The sequence below is a fragment of the Hypanus sabinus genome, chromosome 27, assembly GCF_030144855.1.
Source record: "Hypanus sabinus isolate sHypSab1 chromosome 27, sHypSab1.hap1, whole genome shotgun sequence".
Classification (NCBI taxonomy): domain Eukaryota; kingdom Metazoa; phylum Chordata; class Chondrichthyes; order Myliobatiformes; family Dasyatidae; genus Hypanus; species Hypanus sabinus.
This window is the reverse complement of record NC_082732.1, coordinates 21,297,545-21,316,329: the sequence shown is the minus strand read 5'-3', so window position 1 is coordinate 21,316,329 and position 18,785 is coordinate 21,297,545. Positions and strand designations below refer to the sequence as shown.

Here is an 18,785-nt window from a genome sequence, read left to right as displayed (position 1 = left end):
GCTTGTGATATGCACCAGCTGCTCATACGATCATCCACTATCTGTTCCCACGGCTTCACGTGACCCTGATCAGAGGGGTAAGCAGGTGCACAAGGGTGAACTGCAGGCTAGCGGAGGGAAGGGGTGCCTTACACCTCCTTTGGTAGAGACGTATCTCCACCCTGCCACCCGGACTCTGGATCCACCTTGTGCTATTTTTGAACGTGCAGGAAGTAAGTTACTCTGCATCTAGCCTGTGCCATGTCAGACTTGGGCCTCTGAAGTGCAGGGAGAAAACATGATGTGAAAGGACAAGAAACAAGAGCAGGTGATCATTAACCCTCTGTGCCCACTCCACCGTTCACTAACATCATGGCTGCTCTTCTCCTGCCTGAAATAAGCCGGCTAAGCAGAGAGTAAAGGTCAGGAACTTTCAAATTAGAACCAGACTGAATGACGGGTGACATCAGAGAATACGTCTTCACAAATTGAATGGTGGAAATCTCCAGCTTGCTCCATAAAGGGTTAAAATAAAATATAATGGTGGAAAGATGCAGATCAACTTTGCTCCGGATAAATGCCTCTTCCTGTTGCTATAACGAGGTCTCAGTTGTACGTATTTCAGGCGCAGTTGTTATTTCAATGGGGGAGAGGGGTAATGGGAGGGCAAACAACCAAATTACATCCAATCTTAGAGCAGCTCCCATTGAGCTGACAGCCGTGGTCAGGGAAGCCATCCAGTGAACGTGCGTTGACCCAGCACAGTAGATGGTAATCACTGTTTTAACAGAAAGCTGGGACGTTATCCTGCTGCTGGTTTATATTTAGTAATGGTACAACACACATGCAGTGGTGCAGTTCCACAGGGTGTCTGTGTTACACAGCAATTTGACGCACAACTTGCATTTGATACCCCCCGCACCAGGGAGGAAGTGTTTAGGAGTTAGGGAGCACCCAAGCAAGCAGGAGAAAAGAACAAGAGATGAAAACCTCCCTTCTTGCAAGGAGGACATGGAACAGAACTTTAGATGAAGATCATGCAAAGGTTCATCAACAGACATTGAAAGAAATAACAAATAATAACAACTTTTGATTTCTATAATTACTTTGATCTATTTATATTTAGCAATTTGTCCTGGGTTTTCTGCAGTTTTTTTATATTTACCCATGACTGAGTATTTAATAAACTTCCCGTATCTAAGCTCCAAGACCTTGGCTTCAATACCTCCTTGTGCAACTGGATCCTTGATTTCCTCACATGCAGAACATAGTCGGTTCAGATTGGCAACAACATCTCCACCACAATCTCCATCGATACAGGTGCCCCACAAGGCTATGTGCTTAAACCCCTGCTCTAGTCACTTTATACTTATGACTGTGTGGCTAACCATAGCTCCAATGCCATATTTAAGTTTGATGATGACACTGGTGGTGTTGGCCGAATCTAAGTAGGCGATGAATCGACATATAGGAGGGAGGTTGAAAATCTGGCTGACTGGTGCCACAACAGTCTCTCACTCAATGTCAGCAAAGCCAAAGAGTTGATTATTGACCCCAGGAGAAGGTAACTGGAGGTCCACAAGCCAATCCTCATCAGGAGATCAGAGGTGGAGAGGGTCAGGAATTACAGCATTATCATTTTAGAGGATCTGTCCTCAGTTGAGCACATAACTGCCATTACAAAGAAAACATGGCAGTGCCCCTACCTTCTTAGAAGATTTGGCATGCCATCTAAAACTTTGATAAACTTCTATAGATGCGCAGTGAGGAGTATACTGGCTGGTTGCGTCATGGCCTAATACGTAAACTCCAATGGCCTTGAATGGAAAAGCCTACAGAAAGGAGTGGACACAGCCCATCCCATCACGAGTAAAGCTTTCCACGCTGTTGAGCACAAAGACGAGAAGCACTGATGCAGGAAGGCAGCATCCATCATCAAGGACCCTTCTCATTGTTGCCATCAGGAAGGAACTACAGGAACCTCAGAATCCACTCCAGCAGGTTCAGGAACAGTTATTACCCCTCACCCATTGCACTCTCGAACCAGAAGGAATAACTCCTCCCAGCCCAACATTGAACTGTTCCCACAACTTAAGCACTCACTTTGAAGGACTCTTCATCTCCTGTTCTCGACATTCATCACTTATTTGTTTATTATTATTTTTATGCTTTTTTTTGTACTTGGACAGGTTGTTGTCTTTTGCACATTGGTGGTTTGTCCATCTTGTGTGTGGTTTTCAATGTTTCTGTTGTGTTTCTTAGTACTTTCTGTGAATGCCCACAAGAAAATGAATCTCAGGGTAGTATATAGCGACATAAGTAATTCAATAATAAATTTATTTTGAAATTGGAACCTTGAAGGGTACATTATCTGCCTCACGACATTGATACAGGATGCTGATTTTCCTGGGATGTGCGCTCTGGAGCCTGTGGCTGTGGTAAGAATCACTTCCCCACTTAACCTTTGTCTGCAATTCCAGAGTTCACAGGAAGCTGAGCATGGGACTCCCCTGGCATCTGACCCAGGCAGTATCAGAGTTTTTCTATTTTGGTTTCAGACCTTGGGGCATCCGGCACTAGTTTAGACCCTCGTACAGAGCAATGGCATAGGTCTATGCACGGTAACAGATCAGGGCCAGTCCGCACACCAGGGTCAGGTCCTGGCACGAGTACCTGGGTTTGCACACACGAGGGCCAGACCTTGGCTCAGACATCTGGAATTGGCCTGTACCTGAGCATCTGAGACAGATGCTGGCTCTTCTAGGCAGGTTCTAGAGTAGGTGACACGGTCGGCACAACATTGTGGGCCGAAGGGCCTGTAATGTGCTGTAGATTTCTATGTCCTATACACCTGGGCCTAGTTATGAGAAAAGGCCGCTTTTTACACTAATTACTAACGTTCGAATGGTTCTTTCCAGCAGCTGCTAAAGGCACGATGACCTGGGGAAAAGTTTTGAGTCCCACTGCCTCCTCAGCCCTCTCTCAGAATCTAATCTCGGTAAGTACAGACAGCCCAGCGTGAAATTCAGAGATGACGGGGCCAAGGACGGTGGTTACGTGTGTGGACGGAGTGGAAATGTGTCCAGCATCCTGACATTTCAGACGGGAATGGGACACGTTTGTCCTCTGAGGTTAAAATGTGAACATCCAACTCTTGTGGGAAAAAATGCCTGGCATTTATTTATTTATTATCTGTGAGGTTTAACAGTTAAATTTCAGAGACGTGCATAACCAGCTGATCCTGCATTGGATGGTCTTCCTCTTTAGTGTAATTTTACACAATGTCCGTATCACAGAAGATTACTCGGTCATTCAATGAACCCTGGGTCCATGATATAACGGGGCTTGTTGTAGCTCCCTACTGCCCACCGCCAGTCCCTTACTGTTGGAGTACAAAGCAGGCAATGCTGGGAGCATTCCCACCATCGCCAGCTTGAGATTCCAATTATTGCCCAACCACCCTTGCTAGCCCACCCGTCCACCCAGCGGCACTGACACTCCTTTCGCCAGCTTGAGGTTCTGGTCACCACTCCCTGCGTCCCCTCACAACCCTGCTGCTCAAACTGCTGCCGATCACCAACCTTCCGCACCCAACCTCCACCCCTTCCAGCCAACTTCTCACGCCTGTCCAGCAGCAACCCTGCTCATGAGTTGAGGTCCAGTGACAACCACCCCCACCCCCCCCCCCAGGAGGTCTTCTTCAGCAGCAAGTATGTGAAACTTCATGCAGTGCATTATCCTGACCATTCAGCACCCGCTTCATACCATAACACATTCCTGGCTACACAAGAGTATCGCGTCAAGGATTCTCAGTTTCACCTTTCCTTGGTCTGAGTGACAGGGTAGGCAATACTACATTGCAATTACCCAACGGAATTCAAAAAGTGCATCATGTCTATCGTTAACAATAAAGCAGAGATCACCCAGTTTCTGGAAGAGATGTTAAAGCCCCTTCACCCGCTTTCTTTCCTTGATTTGGGTCATATGTGACTGAATTCCTCGCCAACGTATCTGACTCCAAGCCACCCCCTTGACAATCACAACTGTGCAACCACCAGCTTCTCGTAGCGGCTCAGCAGGAAGTTGATTAGTTTTGTTCATTTTTGGAACGTGGTTTCACAGCACTTTCTAAGAAATTTGGTATTGGTTTTTTACTGTCACAACCACTGAACTGCAGAGGAAAGCTTCGGTTGGTGTGCAGTCAAACAGGACGCAGAATATAGAGTAAGCAATTTGGTATTAGTTTCTACTGTCATAACCACTGAAAATATAGTGTACGCTAACAGAGAAAGAGCAATGAAGGTAGGCAAATAAAGTGCAAGGACTGCAATGAGGTAAATTTAGAGACAAGGAGTTCACCTTTTAATGTATGAAAGATCAGTTCAAGCATCTGATAGCAGTGGGGTAGAATCTGCCCACGAGTGGGCGGTATGTATTCTCTTGCTCTTGTGTATTCCGCCCGATGGGAGAGGGGAGAAAGGTTGTGTTATCTGCTTTCCCGAGGCAGCAAGAGGCGTAGACGGTCAATAGGAGGGAGGTTGGTGCGTGTGTGATGGAACAGGACTACCTTCTGCAAATCTCACAGGGATCACGGGGTAGAGACGCAGGTGCAAACACCACTTGGACAACTGACACAGGTGTAGAGTGTCACCCTCCCCTATAGAATGACAGCTGCCAGATCAAGACATTAACCAACCAGGCAACTGTCATCATCTCTAAGTCTACAGAAACAATTTGTCAGGCCTTATACAGCTTTGTTGGGTAACAAAGTTATATACAACACAGGAAAAGGCCTTTTGGCCCAACTGGTCCACTCTGACTAAAATGCCCATCCAAGCCAGTCCCATTTACCAGTGTTTGGGTCATAGCCTTCTAAACCTCTCCTACACATTTCCCTGTCTAATTGTCTTTTAAAAGTTGCTATTGTACCTGCCTCAGCCACTTCTTCTGAAAGCTCATTCCACATATATACCAACTTCTGTGTAAAAAGGAATTACCTCCAGTTCTTATTAAAACTTTCCCCTCTCACCTTAAACCTATGCTCCCAGGTTCTGGCACAGGCTTGTAAATCTTTTCCATACTCTTTCTAGTTTAACAGCATCTTTCCTATAGCAGAGTGACTAAAGCTGAACATAATGCTACAAGTAGTGGCTTCTCCAATGTCTTGTTCAATAGCAACATAAACTCCCAACTTCTATTTACTGATTGATGAAGGCCAGCATGCCAAAAGCCTTCTTCACCATCCTATCTATGTTTGACTCTATTTTCAGAGAACTATGTACCTGAACTCCAAGGACCCTTTGTTCTAAAACCCTCCCTATTGATCTACTATTCACTTTGAAAGTCCGACCTTGATTTGACTTTCCAAAATGACCTCATACTTAACTGAATTAAACTCCATTTGCCATTCCTCGGCCACTTAATCAGCAGAACAAGATCTCCCTGTAAGTTTTGATAACCATCACTGCTCACTATGCCATCTAGCTTAGGACTAAATACCTGGACCAATCCTTCCTTGTATACCAGATACAACCAGGTACAGAACATATAATGTTATACATGCGCAAGGCAAGAACTGCAATGGAGTGGTACAAGTAAAAGTTTTTAGTGAGCCATGATAGTAATGGTACACACTGGTCAACTTACAGTGTGGGAGTGATGAACCGGGCCACTGAGGTGAAAAGACATGCATTCTTTCTAGCCCATGTCCAAACAAGAGAGTGTCCACATGTAGGAGGTCCAATTGATTCACCATGCTATCAAGTGCAGCATGTGGACCTTCCACGTTCTCACACTCGATCTGATGTGCTGCATATAACCTGACAGAAACTCCAGTCCTTGGTATGGCAGCAACAATAAAAGTCAAATACTGAAACTCACTGTCAAAGACTCCTTCCTCTGATCATTCTCAGTACATTCACAAGACCACAGCAAGTCCCAAAACCTGCATGCCACAATATACGGGGGGTGATTGATTTGTTCGTGGTCGAAGGTAGAAGGAGTCAATTTCAGAAAACCTAGCATATTTATTTTTCAACATAGTCCCCTCCTACATTTGCACACTTAGTCCAGCAGTCTAAGGAAGGAGATGAGTTATACAGCTCTCGTTACATGCACATGCAGTTCAACTCTTTGAGTGATTATGCAGAAAGTTTGAAGTTAACAACTTATCACCGTCTACCTTAGGCCACGAACTTATCAATCACCCCTGCTGTGGACACTTTCTGGAGGTCCAAGATCCATATGCTCCACGACCGCTGGACTAAGTGTGTAAATGCAGGAGGGGACCATGTTGAAAAATGAATGTGCGAGGTTTTCTAAAATTGACTCCGTCTACCCTAGGCCACGAACTTATCAATCACCCCTTGTAATTTACTCCTACCATCATACAATGAGAACTCGGACTGGACAGCTGACATTAGCTCTTCTATTCACATCTGAATTATCAGGATGAGTGGAAGAAGCATGGTGCACCCTCAGACTGCTTCAAGGGCAACATGTGGCCATCTCTGGTTTTCCAAAATACCAGTACGAAGTTCAGCTCTCTGCGTTTGGTATCTGATGATCAGGCTGCTGTCCCGTGGAATGCTTTGGTGCATTTTGCCACATGGATTTAGTATTTTCTGTTGAAATTCGGCTACCAGGATCCCAGCTGTGGTAACCTGAATTGCATTCCAATATGAGTTACCATCAACATCAAAACTCACAGCCCACTGAAGACATAACTTGTCAAGCTACAACGTCACTTGTAATAAAATCCTCTCTTCTCTAATAATTTTGTTGCTTTCTCCAGCAGAACTTGACACAGCAGGGAAATGATTTTGCAGCCGTTCCTGTGTATGCTCACTAAGCACTTGCCTGTCATGTACACCCCTAATGTCGAATCACCTTGGAGAGATTCACAAGTGAGCTAGATACTCACACAGTGGCCGCCCCAGCTTGGATCTCCTGGGTGATAGTATGATAAGATCCCCCAGTTGAGCTTTCCCCATCCTAGCCAAGGGCCACTGAGCACGACTGGAACTTTCTGCCAGCTCCCTTGAGATTGGAGATTAAGTCGAGTTTTTCCCAGCTCTACATGCATCAGATTTCCTCTGAATGGTGCACCGAGCATTAATGAGATTTTCATAAGATGAATATTTAATCAGAAGATTATATACATATGGATTTGAGATATTAATCCATCTGCTGTAAAGGTACAGCAGCAGTTCATATATGAATTAGTGGTCGACTATGAGATAAATGGAGCCAATTACCAAGAGGGCGGAAAACTCATAAACAGCTCTTTGCTGGTGAAATATATCTGCACTACAATGTGCTTTATATTAGTGCTAAAGCTGTAGACTGTACCCAAGAGCCCCAAGAGGACTCCGCACTTGGACGACACAGTAATGTGTCAGCCAATATGAAAGTATCACAGCTGTGGATAATACTTCATGTGGTTGTAAGTGCGACGAGCTCATTACCACAGGCTGTGTCAACGTACCAAGTTAAAGATTAATCATAGAAAGGTCACATCAAAAATAATATGTCATATGATTCTTCTTTTAAGTCAGAAAATTTAATACCGACTATTGCATTAACTAATCCTATCACTTCATAATTTTTTTATGAATCTGTTCAGTACAAGAATGAACTCTGGGGAGAGCTTCACCACTGAACTGTGGAAGTCACATTTTCTTATTTTTATCAATGCTCTTTATTTCATTGTAGTTTTTTTTTCCTCTCCCTAAGGAGAACAGGTTCAATTATTGGCCATGAAGATTACTGATGCAATGTTTGACGGGAAGCTCAGATAAGTCCATTACTGTCTGCCACAGGTTTCCTTATGTTCTCACCTTTTCTTCTTCTCTGGCTTTGCACCTCTTAAACTCCATTGCTCTCCAACCTTTTCAAATTCCAGTCGAAGATCACCGAACCAAAAACATTAATCATGTTCCTCACACAACAAAAGCTTCTCCACCATTTTCTGAAATCTGGTTGCCGTCCAAGTAACAGGTGATCCCAATGGCAGGTTATTTTTCTGGCAGGGGTGTCAGAATCAGGATCCGCTTTATTATCACCAGCATATGTCATAAAATGTGTTAACTACAGGGCAAACAAAGTTTAATTTGGTGGAATGGGCATCTACAAGGCAAATTTGGACAAGGGACAGGGGAGTACAAGTGCATGCTTTCCCTTTAAGTGGTGTCACAGGTAGACAAGTTGGTGAAGGCTTTTGGCACTCAAGGCATTAAATATCAAAGGTGGGATATTATGTTGCAGTTGTACGAGACATTTGTGAGACTGCTTTGGAATATTGTGTTTAGTTTGGTCACTATGCTGCAAGAAAGATGGCATTAAGATGGAAAGGGTGCAGAAGAGATTTACGAGGTTGTTGCCAAGGCTACAGGAACTTAAGGGCTAAAGGAGTTATAAAGAGCACTTGAACACCTTGGGACATTTTTCACTGAAGCAGAGGAGAAAAAGGGGTGATCTTACACAGGTGTATAAAGGTATGAGGGGCATAGTTAGGGTGAATTTTTTTTCCCCAGGGTTATGAAATTAAAAACTTGGGAACATAGGTTTAAGGTGAGAGAGAGAGGGAGAGATTTAATTGGGACCTGAGGGGCAGATATTTTACCCAGAAAGTGGAACGAGCTGCCAGAGGAAATGGTTGCAGTTACATCAATAAGATTTAAAGGTATGTGGACAAGTGCTTTACACATGGATAAAAAATGCTTAGAGGGTTAAGTGGCAGGTGCAGGTAAATGGACCAAGATGGAACATATTAGAGGACAGCACAGGAACAGCTTCTTCAGCTGACAGTGTTGTGCTGAACCAATTTAATTAGTAATCATTGCCCATCTGTGTTCAAATGCTTCCATTTCCTACCCTTTTGTGTGCCTATCTAAGAGGTTTTAGAGCATCCCTATCACGTCCCTCCACCACCTTCCCAGGCAGCACTTTCCAGGTATGTCCCACTCTCTGTAAAAACTTGCCCTACACATCTCCTTTGAACTTATCCCTCACCTTAAATGCATGCTCTTTGGTACTAGTCATTTCAAACCAGGGAAAAGATACTGGCTGGCTACTCGGCCTGTGCCTCTCATAGTCTTATAAATCTCAATCAGGTCTGCCCTCAGCCTCCGCAGCTCCAGAGAAAAATGACCCAAGTTTGTCAAACCCCTCAGTCTTGGTTAGGATAGACCCATTGGACTGAAGGGCCTGTTCCTGTGTTGTATGTATCCAGGACTCTAGGATTTAAGCTGCTTATGTGCATTGGTTTAAAAACAAAGCTCAGCCTCTGCTTCAGATTTACATGCTCACTGTAATGAGCTACATACTCTCTGGCAGCGACTTGGCTCTTGTAACCCAAGTCCAGTCCCGTTAACTGGTACTGAGTGGATCTACATCTGGGTCTAGGTCTTGGAAGTAAAACCAGAGAAAGTCCTTGTGTGTATATCCTTGAGCTGAGAAGGCAGCAAAGGGTCACACATATGGCAGGACCAGATAAGGCCTGTAGATTTTCATTGCTTATGTATGCTAGTCAAGAATAGCTTACAGGGAAATTGGACTGATGCAAATAATCTGACAGCTGATGTAGACTCGATGGGTCAAATAGCTTTCTCCTATGGCACAAGGAGATATGAAACATATGCAACAGGAGATGATTAGGGGAAGAATTAGCAAATATCTTGGAACCAAAAATCTTCCCAAATTCCAAAGAAAGGAAAACATGAAGAAAACTGAAGCTCCTGTCATGCCCAATCTTAAGGAATAACACGTGGTGGAACAGTTTCAGAGACTCTGACAGAGAATATTGTCCATTGTTTCAAGTCCTGTGTGTGGTGGTTATGTTCGTCCATGAGAGGGAGAAATACAGTGCATCTCACTGGTGCCTACCAACTTTCCAACCCATAATACAGTTAGATTACATGTACAAAGTATCTCCCTATCAGATTTAATTGCTGACAAATGAATTATGTGGGTTGTGATGTCAATTTTTATGAAGACAAATGGCTGTTCTGGCTCAGTATAATGAAGACGGTCTTTGAGTGGAAAGACTGCCTGGATATGCTGCAGACAGTCCTTGGCCAATGGACAGTAAACGGCTTGTTCTCAGCTGTCAGTTTGTATGAGGAAGGTTCGGACAGGAACTATTCAGCTAATATCTTAGGACAGTGATCCTGCCATCCAGAAACAGGATTAAGTGAAAGAGCTCCAACTCTTTTAAGAATGTCATCCATGTAACATGTAATAATTTTTAGCCAGCAGAATTTCTTTCCCTATTAAAGGCAAGCTCAAACGGTTACTTTTAATCATTATTGCTCATGTTAAATCCACATGTGCAATACAATAAACTTCTCGTGAGCAGGTTTTCAGTTCTTCAGAAGGTTGGATTTCAGTCCAACTAGTCTGCCTTGCTCCATACAAAAGAGAAACAATTCGTAAAACCGTTCACTGTGAAGTCTGATCTGCTTCTTATATAACTAATCCCTTTCGAATACGGTTACTTTGTTATATACACTCAGCGGCCACTCTATTAGGTATGCCCGCTTGTTATTGCAAATACCTAATCAGCCAATCATGTGGCAGCAAATTGATGCATAGAAGCAGGCAGACATGATCAAGAGGATCAGTTGTTTCTTGGATCAAACATCAGAAAGGGGAAGAAATATGATCTAAGTGACTTTGTGGAATGATTGCTGGTGTCAGACGGGGTGGTTTGAGTATCTCAGAGACTGCTGATCTCCTGGTGTTTTCACGTGCAACAGTTTCTAGAATTTACAGAGAATGGTGTGAAAAACATAAACAAAAATATCTCAGTCAGCTGTTCCGTGGGTGGAAGTGCCTTGTTAATGAGAGTGGTCAGAGGAGAATGGCCAGACTGGTTCAAGCTGACAGAAAGGTGACAGTAACTCAAATAACCACGCGTTATAACAGTGATGTGCAGAAGAGCATCTCTGAATGCACAATTAGTCAAACCTAAACGTGGATGGGCTACAGCAGCCGAAGATCACAAAAATACACTCCATAGCCACTTTATTAGGTACTGGACTTAACTAATAAAGTGGCCACTGAGAGTAGACAGACATGGCAGCCATCTTATGTGTTGCAATATAAGACCATAAGACATTGAGCAGGATTGAGTCAGCTCCGCCATTTGATCATGGTGGATCCATTTCCCTCTCAACTGAATTCTCCTCTCTTTTCCCTGTAACCTTTCATGTCCTGATTTATCAAGAATAGCTGCCTGTGACAACAAATTCCACAGATTCACCACCCTCTGCTAAATAAACTCCTCTTCACCGCCATTCTAAATGGACGTCCCTCTATTCTGAGGTTGTGCTCTCTGGTCCTAGGCTCCCCCACTACAGGAAACATCCTCCCCACATCCACTCTATCTCGGCCTTTCAACATTCATAGGTTTCATTTAGATCCCTCCTCATTCTTCTAAATTCCAGCGAGTACAGGCCTAGAGCCATCAAACACTCTTCTCATGATAAACCTTTCAATACTGGAACCCTTTTGGTGAACCTCCTCTGAACCGTCTCCAATATCAGCACATCCTTTCTAAGACAAGGGGCCCACAATTGCTCTCAATGCTCAAGTGAAGCCTCAGCAGTGCTGTATAAAGCTTCAGCATTACATACTACTGAAATGAATGCTAACTTCTCACCTGCCTTCCTCACCACCGACATAACTTTCAGATTAACCTTAACGAATCCAGTCCCTTTGCACTTCTGATTTTTGAACTTTCTCCCCATTTAGGAAATAGTCCATGCTTTTATTCCTTCTACCAAGTGATACACTGCATTCCAACTGCCCATTCACTGTACAGTCAGCTCTTCTTATCCTTGAAGGATTGGTTCTGGGACCCCTCGCAAATACCAAAAAATGCAGATGCTCAAGTCCCTTATTCAACCTGTCTCAATGCGGTGAACATTAGGACCCCGCAGAACCCCAGACCTTATTTAACCTGTCTCAGTGCGGTGAACATTAGGACCCCGCAGAACCCCAGACCTTATTTAACCTGTCTCAGTGCGGTGGACATTAGGACCCCGCAGAACCCCAGACCTTATTTAACCTGTCTCAGTGCGGTGAACATTAGGACCCCGCAGAACCCCAGACCTTATTCAACCTGTCTCAATGCGGTGGACATTAGGACCCCGCAGAACCCCAGACCTTATTTAACCTGTCTCAGTGCGGTGAACATTAGGACCCCGCAGAACCCCAGACCTTATTTAACCTGTCTCAGTGCGGTGGACATTAGGACCCCGCAGAACCCCAGACCTTATTTAACCTGTCTCAGTGCGGTGGACATTAGGACCCGGCGGCGGGGCTCTGAATCCGCAGTGTTTCTGTTTACGAAAATAATCACAATCATGATTGAAAATAAAGTGGAAATAATAAAGCAATCGGAAAGAGGTGAAACGCCATCGGTCACTGGAAAAGCGATAGGCTACGCCGGTCAACGATCGGAACAATTTTAAAGGATTAAGTGCGAAAGGCCCTGCCCCGATGAAAGCTACAATTATTACTAAGCAACGCAGTGGTTTAATTATTGGGTTTTGGGTTCGGGTTTTTGATCCTCCATATAGAGAGCGCGCTCGGGAGTAATCTGTCACTGGATCGAACTCGAGAACTTGTGTTCCCAAGCCTGACACAAACATTTTTTTATATGCATAGAAAGGTAAAATATATACTATATACTAAGACAAAAGTTTGACTGACTGACGCTAAATAATACTGGATGTACCTGTTCCAATTTACTTAGTAAGAGAACTTTGATTTTTTCGATCCCGATCCATGATAACCCACACACATCTCCTGTATACTTTAAATTATCTCTAGATTACTTATAATACCTAATACAATGTAAATGCTATGTAAAATAGTTGTTATACTGCATTGTTTAGGGAATAATGACAAGAAAAAAGGTCTGTACATGCTCGAACAACAAGTGCTGGAAGAGCACTTCCGGGTTTTCTCGATTCGCGGTTGGTTGAATTCACGCATGCGGAACTCGCGGAGAAGGAGGGCCGACTGTATCCCATCTTTGTCTATTCTCCTAACCTGTCTACATCCTTCTGCAGCCTCTCTGCTTCCTAAACAGTACCTGTCCCTCCACCTACCTTTGTATTGTCAACGGAGCTGGCCAGAAAGCCATCAATTCCATCATCCAAATCACTGACATCCAACGTAAAAAGCATTCCCAATACTGAAGATTGTGGAGCATCACTAGTCACTGCCAGCCATTCAGAAAAGGCTCCCCTTTTCCCCCACTCTTTGACTCCTGCCAATCAGCTAATGCTTTGCTCATGTTAGTATCTTTCCTGTAAAACCATGGGCTCTTATCTTGATAAGCAGCCTCATCTGGTCAAAGGCCTTCTGAAAATCCAAGTACACAGCCTGTACTTTATTTTAAAATATAAAATAAAGATAAATGGACAAACGATCTATTTGGACAGAAAGCCAGAGCTTATGTTTAAGGTGACTAACGATCTGAACAGTGGAGTCTATTTAATACTTCATCCAAAAGATGGCACCTCCAACTATGTAACACTGCCCCCAAATCATAAAGAAATGACAGCGCTAAATTATACACTCCTGTTTGGCTCTCTGCGACAAAGGGAAATACAGCTAGTTGACTGAAGTTGCAAAAACAAGAGACTAGATTGATCGCTTGCTGGCGAGACAGAAAGAGAAATCAATACTATGTACGGGATTGTGAATGAACTGTAGCCGGGTCAAAGTAAGGACTAATAAGAAAGAAAATTGAAAAAAAGAATATATGTGTTGGATAAAAACATTTATATCATGCTTCTAACCCCATATCTAGGAAAGTGTCAAGTTAGTTGAGTTCACCCTAGGCAACTATAGCGATGTTACAACCACCAGCGCCTATCGGTTGGTGGACCGGAGGAAGAAAGTAAGGTCAGTCCGGGTTCCTGCTTCCAATCACCAGCTGGAGGTTGCATGTTGTATGAGGTGATGACCAGTTGGTACCCAGTCCAAATGCCCTGGATGGCCTTGTGGCCAAGTTTGCAAATGATACAAAGATACTGTATCAGCTTTGTATGATACAGTAGGTAGTGCTGAGGTAGGAGGGAGTGTGCAGAAGGACTTGGACAGGTTAGGAGAGTGAGCAGAGAAGCAGCAGATGGAATACGATGTAGGGATGTGTATCGTCATGCCCTTTGGTAGAAGGAGTAAAGGTAGAGACTATTTTCTAAATGGGAAGCAAATTCAGAAATAGGGAGGGGGGTTGCAAAGAGACTTAGGAGTCTGACATAAGGATTCCCTAAAGGGCGAGTCGGTGGTACAAAAGGCAAATTCAAAGTTCGCATATAAAAGTAATGGCGCAGTGCTGAGGCTTCATAAGGCATTGGTCAGACCACATCTGGAGCAGTTGTGGGCCCCTCAACTAAGGATGTGCTGACATTAGAGAGAGTCCAGAGGAGGGTTATGAGAAGGATCCCGGAAATGTAAGAGTTAACATATGAAGTGTGCTTGATAGCTCTGGACCTAGATAAAGTGGACATGGAGAGAATGTTTCCAATAATGGGAAAGCCTAACATGTAACTGAACAGTCTCAGAATAGAAGAATGTCCCTTTAGAACAAAGACGAGGAGGAATTCTTTTAGAGGGTGGTGAATCTGTGGAATTCATTGTCACAGACAGATATGGAGGCCAAGCCATTGGATATATTTAAAGGCGACGTTAATAGGTTCTTGATTAATAAAGCCGCCAAAGGTTATGAAGAGAAGGCAGAAGAAATAGGGTTGAGAGAGAAAATAAATCAGCCATGATCAAATGGAAGAACAAATTCAATGGGCTGAATGGCCTAATTCTAACCCTATGTCCTATGGTCTGCCAAGGCTGGCAGATGGGCTATAGCAGAGTCATAGGAGGAACCCCAGTTGTCAGCATATGTTGGTGGCTATGCCTTGACAAGCATCAAAAATAATGGTAAGGAGCGAAGGCCTGTGCCTGTTTGAATCCACCCTCTGTTGCTGCTGTAGCAGTAAATGATTGGCCTTCCAGGTGTTAGGACAATGCGAAGGAAGGCAAACATTGTCATCGAGACACCCAAACAGTCTTCACGCAAAAGAAAATTTCAGTCTCACGGCTTTAGATGCTTACAAATACCCATAATGTCTCACCCGCTAGCTGCGCTTTGTCCATAACACTCTTCGTATTCTCATTCCCATTGCTGCACTTCAGAGAAAACCAAGCATTTGCAGTGGCTCTTGAATTTCTAACATCTACTACATGTCCTTCCCAGTTCACCGTGTTTACGCACAGCCTGGACATACCAATGGGCATTTGGAAGGCCAGTGGGATGGATTTGCTGGCTGTGGCAAAATATTTTACTTGCAAAATATTCAGATCATGAACAGTTCACAGGAATGGAATTGTGGCATAACCTGGGGATTGTTTGTACTGTAAGAGCGGGAATATTTTTCTCTAAGTTTACCCCTTTGAATATTTTTACAATACTAAACTCAGCAGGTGTCTTCTTTGACCAGGACACTGCCATTGTATCTTTAACATCCGCCTAAAAAGTAAACAGGATATATGATGATGGTTTTAGATATTGCAGCCCTCTGGGATGAAGTGATTCATCTCTTAGGAGGAAACACTGGGTCTGTTTTATTGGAGAAGAGTGAGGGAAATCTGATGGAGGAGCACAAAATTCTGTGAGCCATAGACAGGAGAGCCCTTTGGTAGGGACCAGAACAACAGGTTCGAAAATAAGCTGTCTAGAGGAGATTTAAGGAAGAATATTTTCATTCCGAGACTGGCAACAATCTGCCTAGTGGAGGCAGGTGCCCTCACAGCACGTGAATCTCTAACAAACCAAATGTATGTAAGAGCGGTTAGTATAAGTAGGCAAGATTTACACTTGTGGGTCAGGTGGTATCTATGGAGAGAAATGTTTTGGGTTGGCGTTTCGGGTCAAGACCTTCCACGAAGTCCAAACGTCCTTGAAGCCCTGTCTATCGTGACATCTTTGAAATAATACAGGGAAGATTAAGGATTCCTCGACTAGTTTGTGATGAACTCAATAGTACCTCAGTGTGCGCGACGCTCTGCTGTGGCTGGTTATCTCGTTCACTGAGTTCTTGCTGCAGCTTCTTGCACTGCATCTCCTTCTCCTTCCTCGTAGCTTTCTGCTCCTCTAGCTTCTCCTTGCAGGCCCTAGAAGAAATCGTAACATTCAGAAACAAGAAAATTGTACAGGGATCAGGTAATCACTGGCCTGTGATCGTGGGTTGTATCTGTATGGCTTTGAAGTGAGCACTACAAATATACGGCAGTGGTGAGCTTGCCAAATAGCTCTCCTCCCACCATCCATGTCTGCACAGTCACATTAGAGTCTTCAATTGATGACCAGATAATCAGGGGTGTCCAGAAATTAAATCCATGGAATTACAGTATATTATGACAAAGAAAGGGCCATTCAGCCCATCATGTTTATACCTACTGAAAATGGGCTTTAACTTCCTCCCTTTCCCCACCCCTTGGTCCACACTCTTGGCTGCAGCTCATCCTAGTAGGTTTTATGTGCATTGAGGGCAGTGAACTTCAGAACCTGAGACACAACTGTCCACAGATATTGTCCAGATGAAGAGTCTTCACCTGAAACATTAACCGTCCATTTCCCTCCACAGATGCTGCCTGACTCACTGTGTGCCTCCAGCAAGTTGTTTTGTTTTGCTCCAGAACCTGAGAGCACCACCACTCATTAACCATATAACAATTACAGCACAGAAACAGGCCATCTCAGCCCTTCTAGTCCGTACCGAATGCTTACTCTCACCTAGTCCCACCGACCTGCACTCAGCCCATAACCCTCCATTCCTTTCCTGTCCATATACCTATCCAATTTTACCTTAAATGACAATATCAAACCTGCCTCTACCACTTCTTTTGGAAGCTCGTTCCACACAGCTACCACTCTCTGAGTAAAGAAATTCCCCCTTGTGTTACCCCTAAACTTTTGCCTCTTAACTCTCAACTCATGCCCTCTTGTTTGAATCTCCCCTACTCTCAATGGAAAAAGCCTATCCACGTCAACTCTATCTATCCCCCTCATAACTTTAAATATCTCTATCAAGACCCCCCTCAACCTTCTACGCTCCAAAGAATAAAGATCTAACTTGTTCAACCTTGCTCTGGAACTTAGGTGCTGAAACCCAGGTAACATTCTAGTAAATCTCCTCTGTACTCTCTCTAATTTGTTGACATCTTTCCTATAATTCGGTGACCAGAACTGTACACAATACTCCAAATTTGGCCTCACCAATGCCTTGTACAATTTTAACATTACATCCCAACTTCTATACTCAATGCTCTGACTTATAAAGACCAGCATACCAAAATCTTTCTTCACCACCCTATCCACATGAGATTCCACCTTCAGGGAACTATGCACCATTATTCCTAGATCACAGAATTTTTTTTTTCCCTCGCCTTCCTGCTAATTCTTCCACCAATTACTTAAAACTATTCATAAGCACAAGAGATTGTGTAGATGCTGGAAATCTAGAGCAACTCCCTCAAAATGCTGGAGGAACTCAGCAAGTGAGGCAGCACCTATGGAAATGAATAAACTGATGGCATAAACATCAATTTCTCTAACTTCCAGTAATTTCCCCCCATCCCTCCCTACTGCCTCCCCTCCCTGGTTTACCTCCTTTCTTTCCAGTCCTGATGAAGGATCTCAGCCTGAAATGTCGACTGTTTATTCCCCTCCACAGATGCTGCCTGACCCGCTGAGCATCTTCAGCGGTTTGATTTTTGCTCCAGATCCTGAGAGCACCGCCACTCATTAACAGAAAGTATTTTTTCGCTCACCTTCCTTCTAATTCTTCCACCAATTACTTTAAACAATCCACTCCTCTGCTAGAAAATAGGATCTGTCTATTTATTTACTTATTACAATAAAGAGGAAGGCCATTTGGCCCATTAGCTCCAATCTAGCTCTCAGCAGAGTATTCCCATCAGTCCCATTCTCCATTTCCTTCTGGAGAATGAGCAATAGGTAACAGAGCTACCACCATATTGCTCATCTTTCCTCACTCCTATTTCCTTATGACAGAGAAAGAGGCCACATGGCTCATCGAGTCTCTGCTGCCTCTCATTCCCTTACTTATTTCTCTTTACCAACCACACCTCACCAGAGACATCTTAGAGGAGGCAATTCACCTAATGACCAGCATATCGCTGGTACCGGGAGGAAACACCAACACCTAAGGGAAATGAATGCACTCAGACGTTAGAAGCCAGGACTGAACCCAGAGCACTGAAGCTATGAGGTATCTAGTCTACTGAGATGTGACCCTCGCTTCCCACTGGTTCCCCATCTCCCTGACTTTATTCCATGGTGTACTGTCCTCTCCAATCAGATCCCTTCTTCTTCTTCTTCTTCTTCTTCAGCTTTTTGCCTGTTCCATCTACCATCTCTTACATCAAGTCAAGTCACTTTTATTGTCATTTCGACCATAACTGCTGGTACAGTACATAGTAAAAATGAGACAATGTGGTGACCCATTTCCTGGCACATCCGAACCAGCTCACAATTAGCCAGCGTTCCGGCTAAGGGAGATAGCCTACGGGGGTTTGCGAGCACAGAGCTTTGGAGCCTCTGCGCCATGGGGGGGCAGGTTGAGGGAGGCTTAAAAGTGAGGCTGGGGATTTCGAATAAAGTTTTTTCTTTGACTGCAGTTACCGACTCCGTGTCGAAATTTTAGCGCTGCGTGTAGCACACCGCTACAATTGGTGACCCCGACGTGATCTGCCGAACGTGGAATTGG

General features: G+C 44.0%; 1 protein-coding gene across 6 annotated transcripts in view; it reads right to left on the bottom strand.

Annotated features, from left to right (window-relative positions):
- The window catches only part of fhad1 (forkhead-associated (FHA) phosphopeptide binding domain 1), a 143,176-nt gene that overhangs the window by 64,954 nt on the left and 59,437 nt on the right, over positions 1-18,785 (bottom strand). For all 6 annotated transcript variants that reach the window (XM_059951875.1, XM_059951873.1, XM_059951879.1 and 3 more), the window contains one exon: positions 16,041-16,167. In XM_059951875.1, the coding sequence (XP_059807858.1) occupies positions 16,041-16,167 (127 nt within the window). The remainder of the gene's footprint in view (positions 1-16,040; positions 16,168-18,785) is intronic.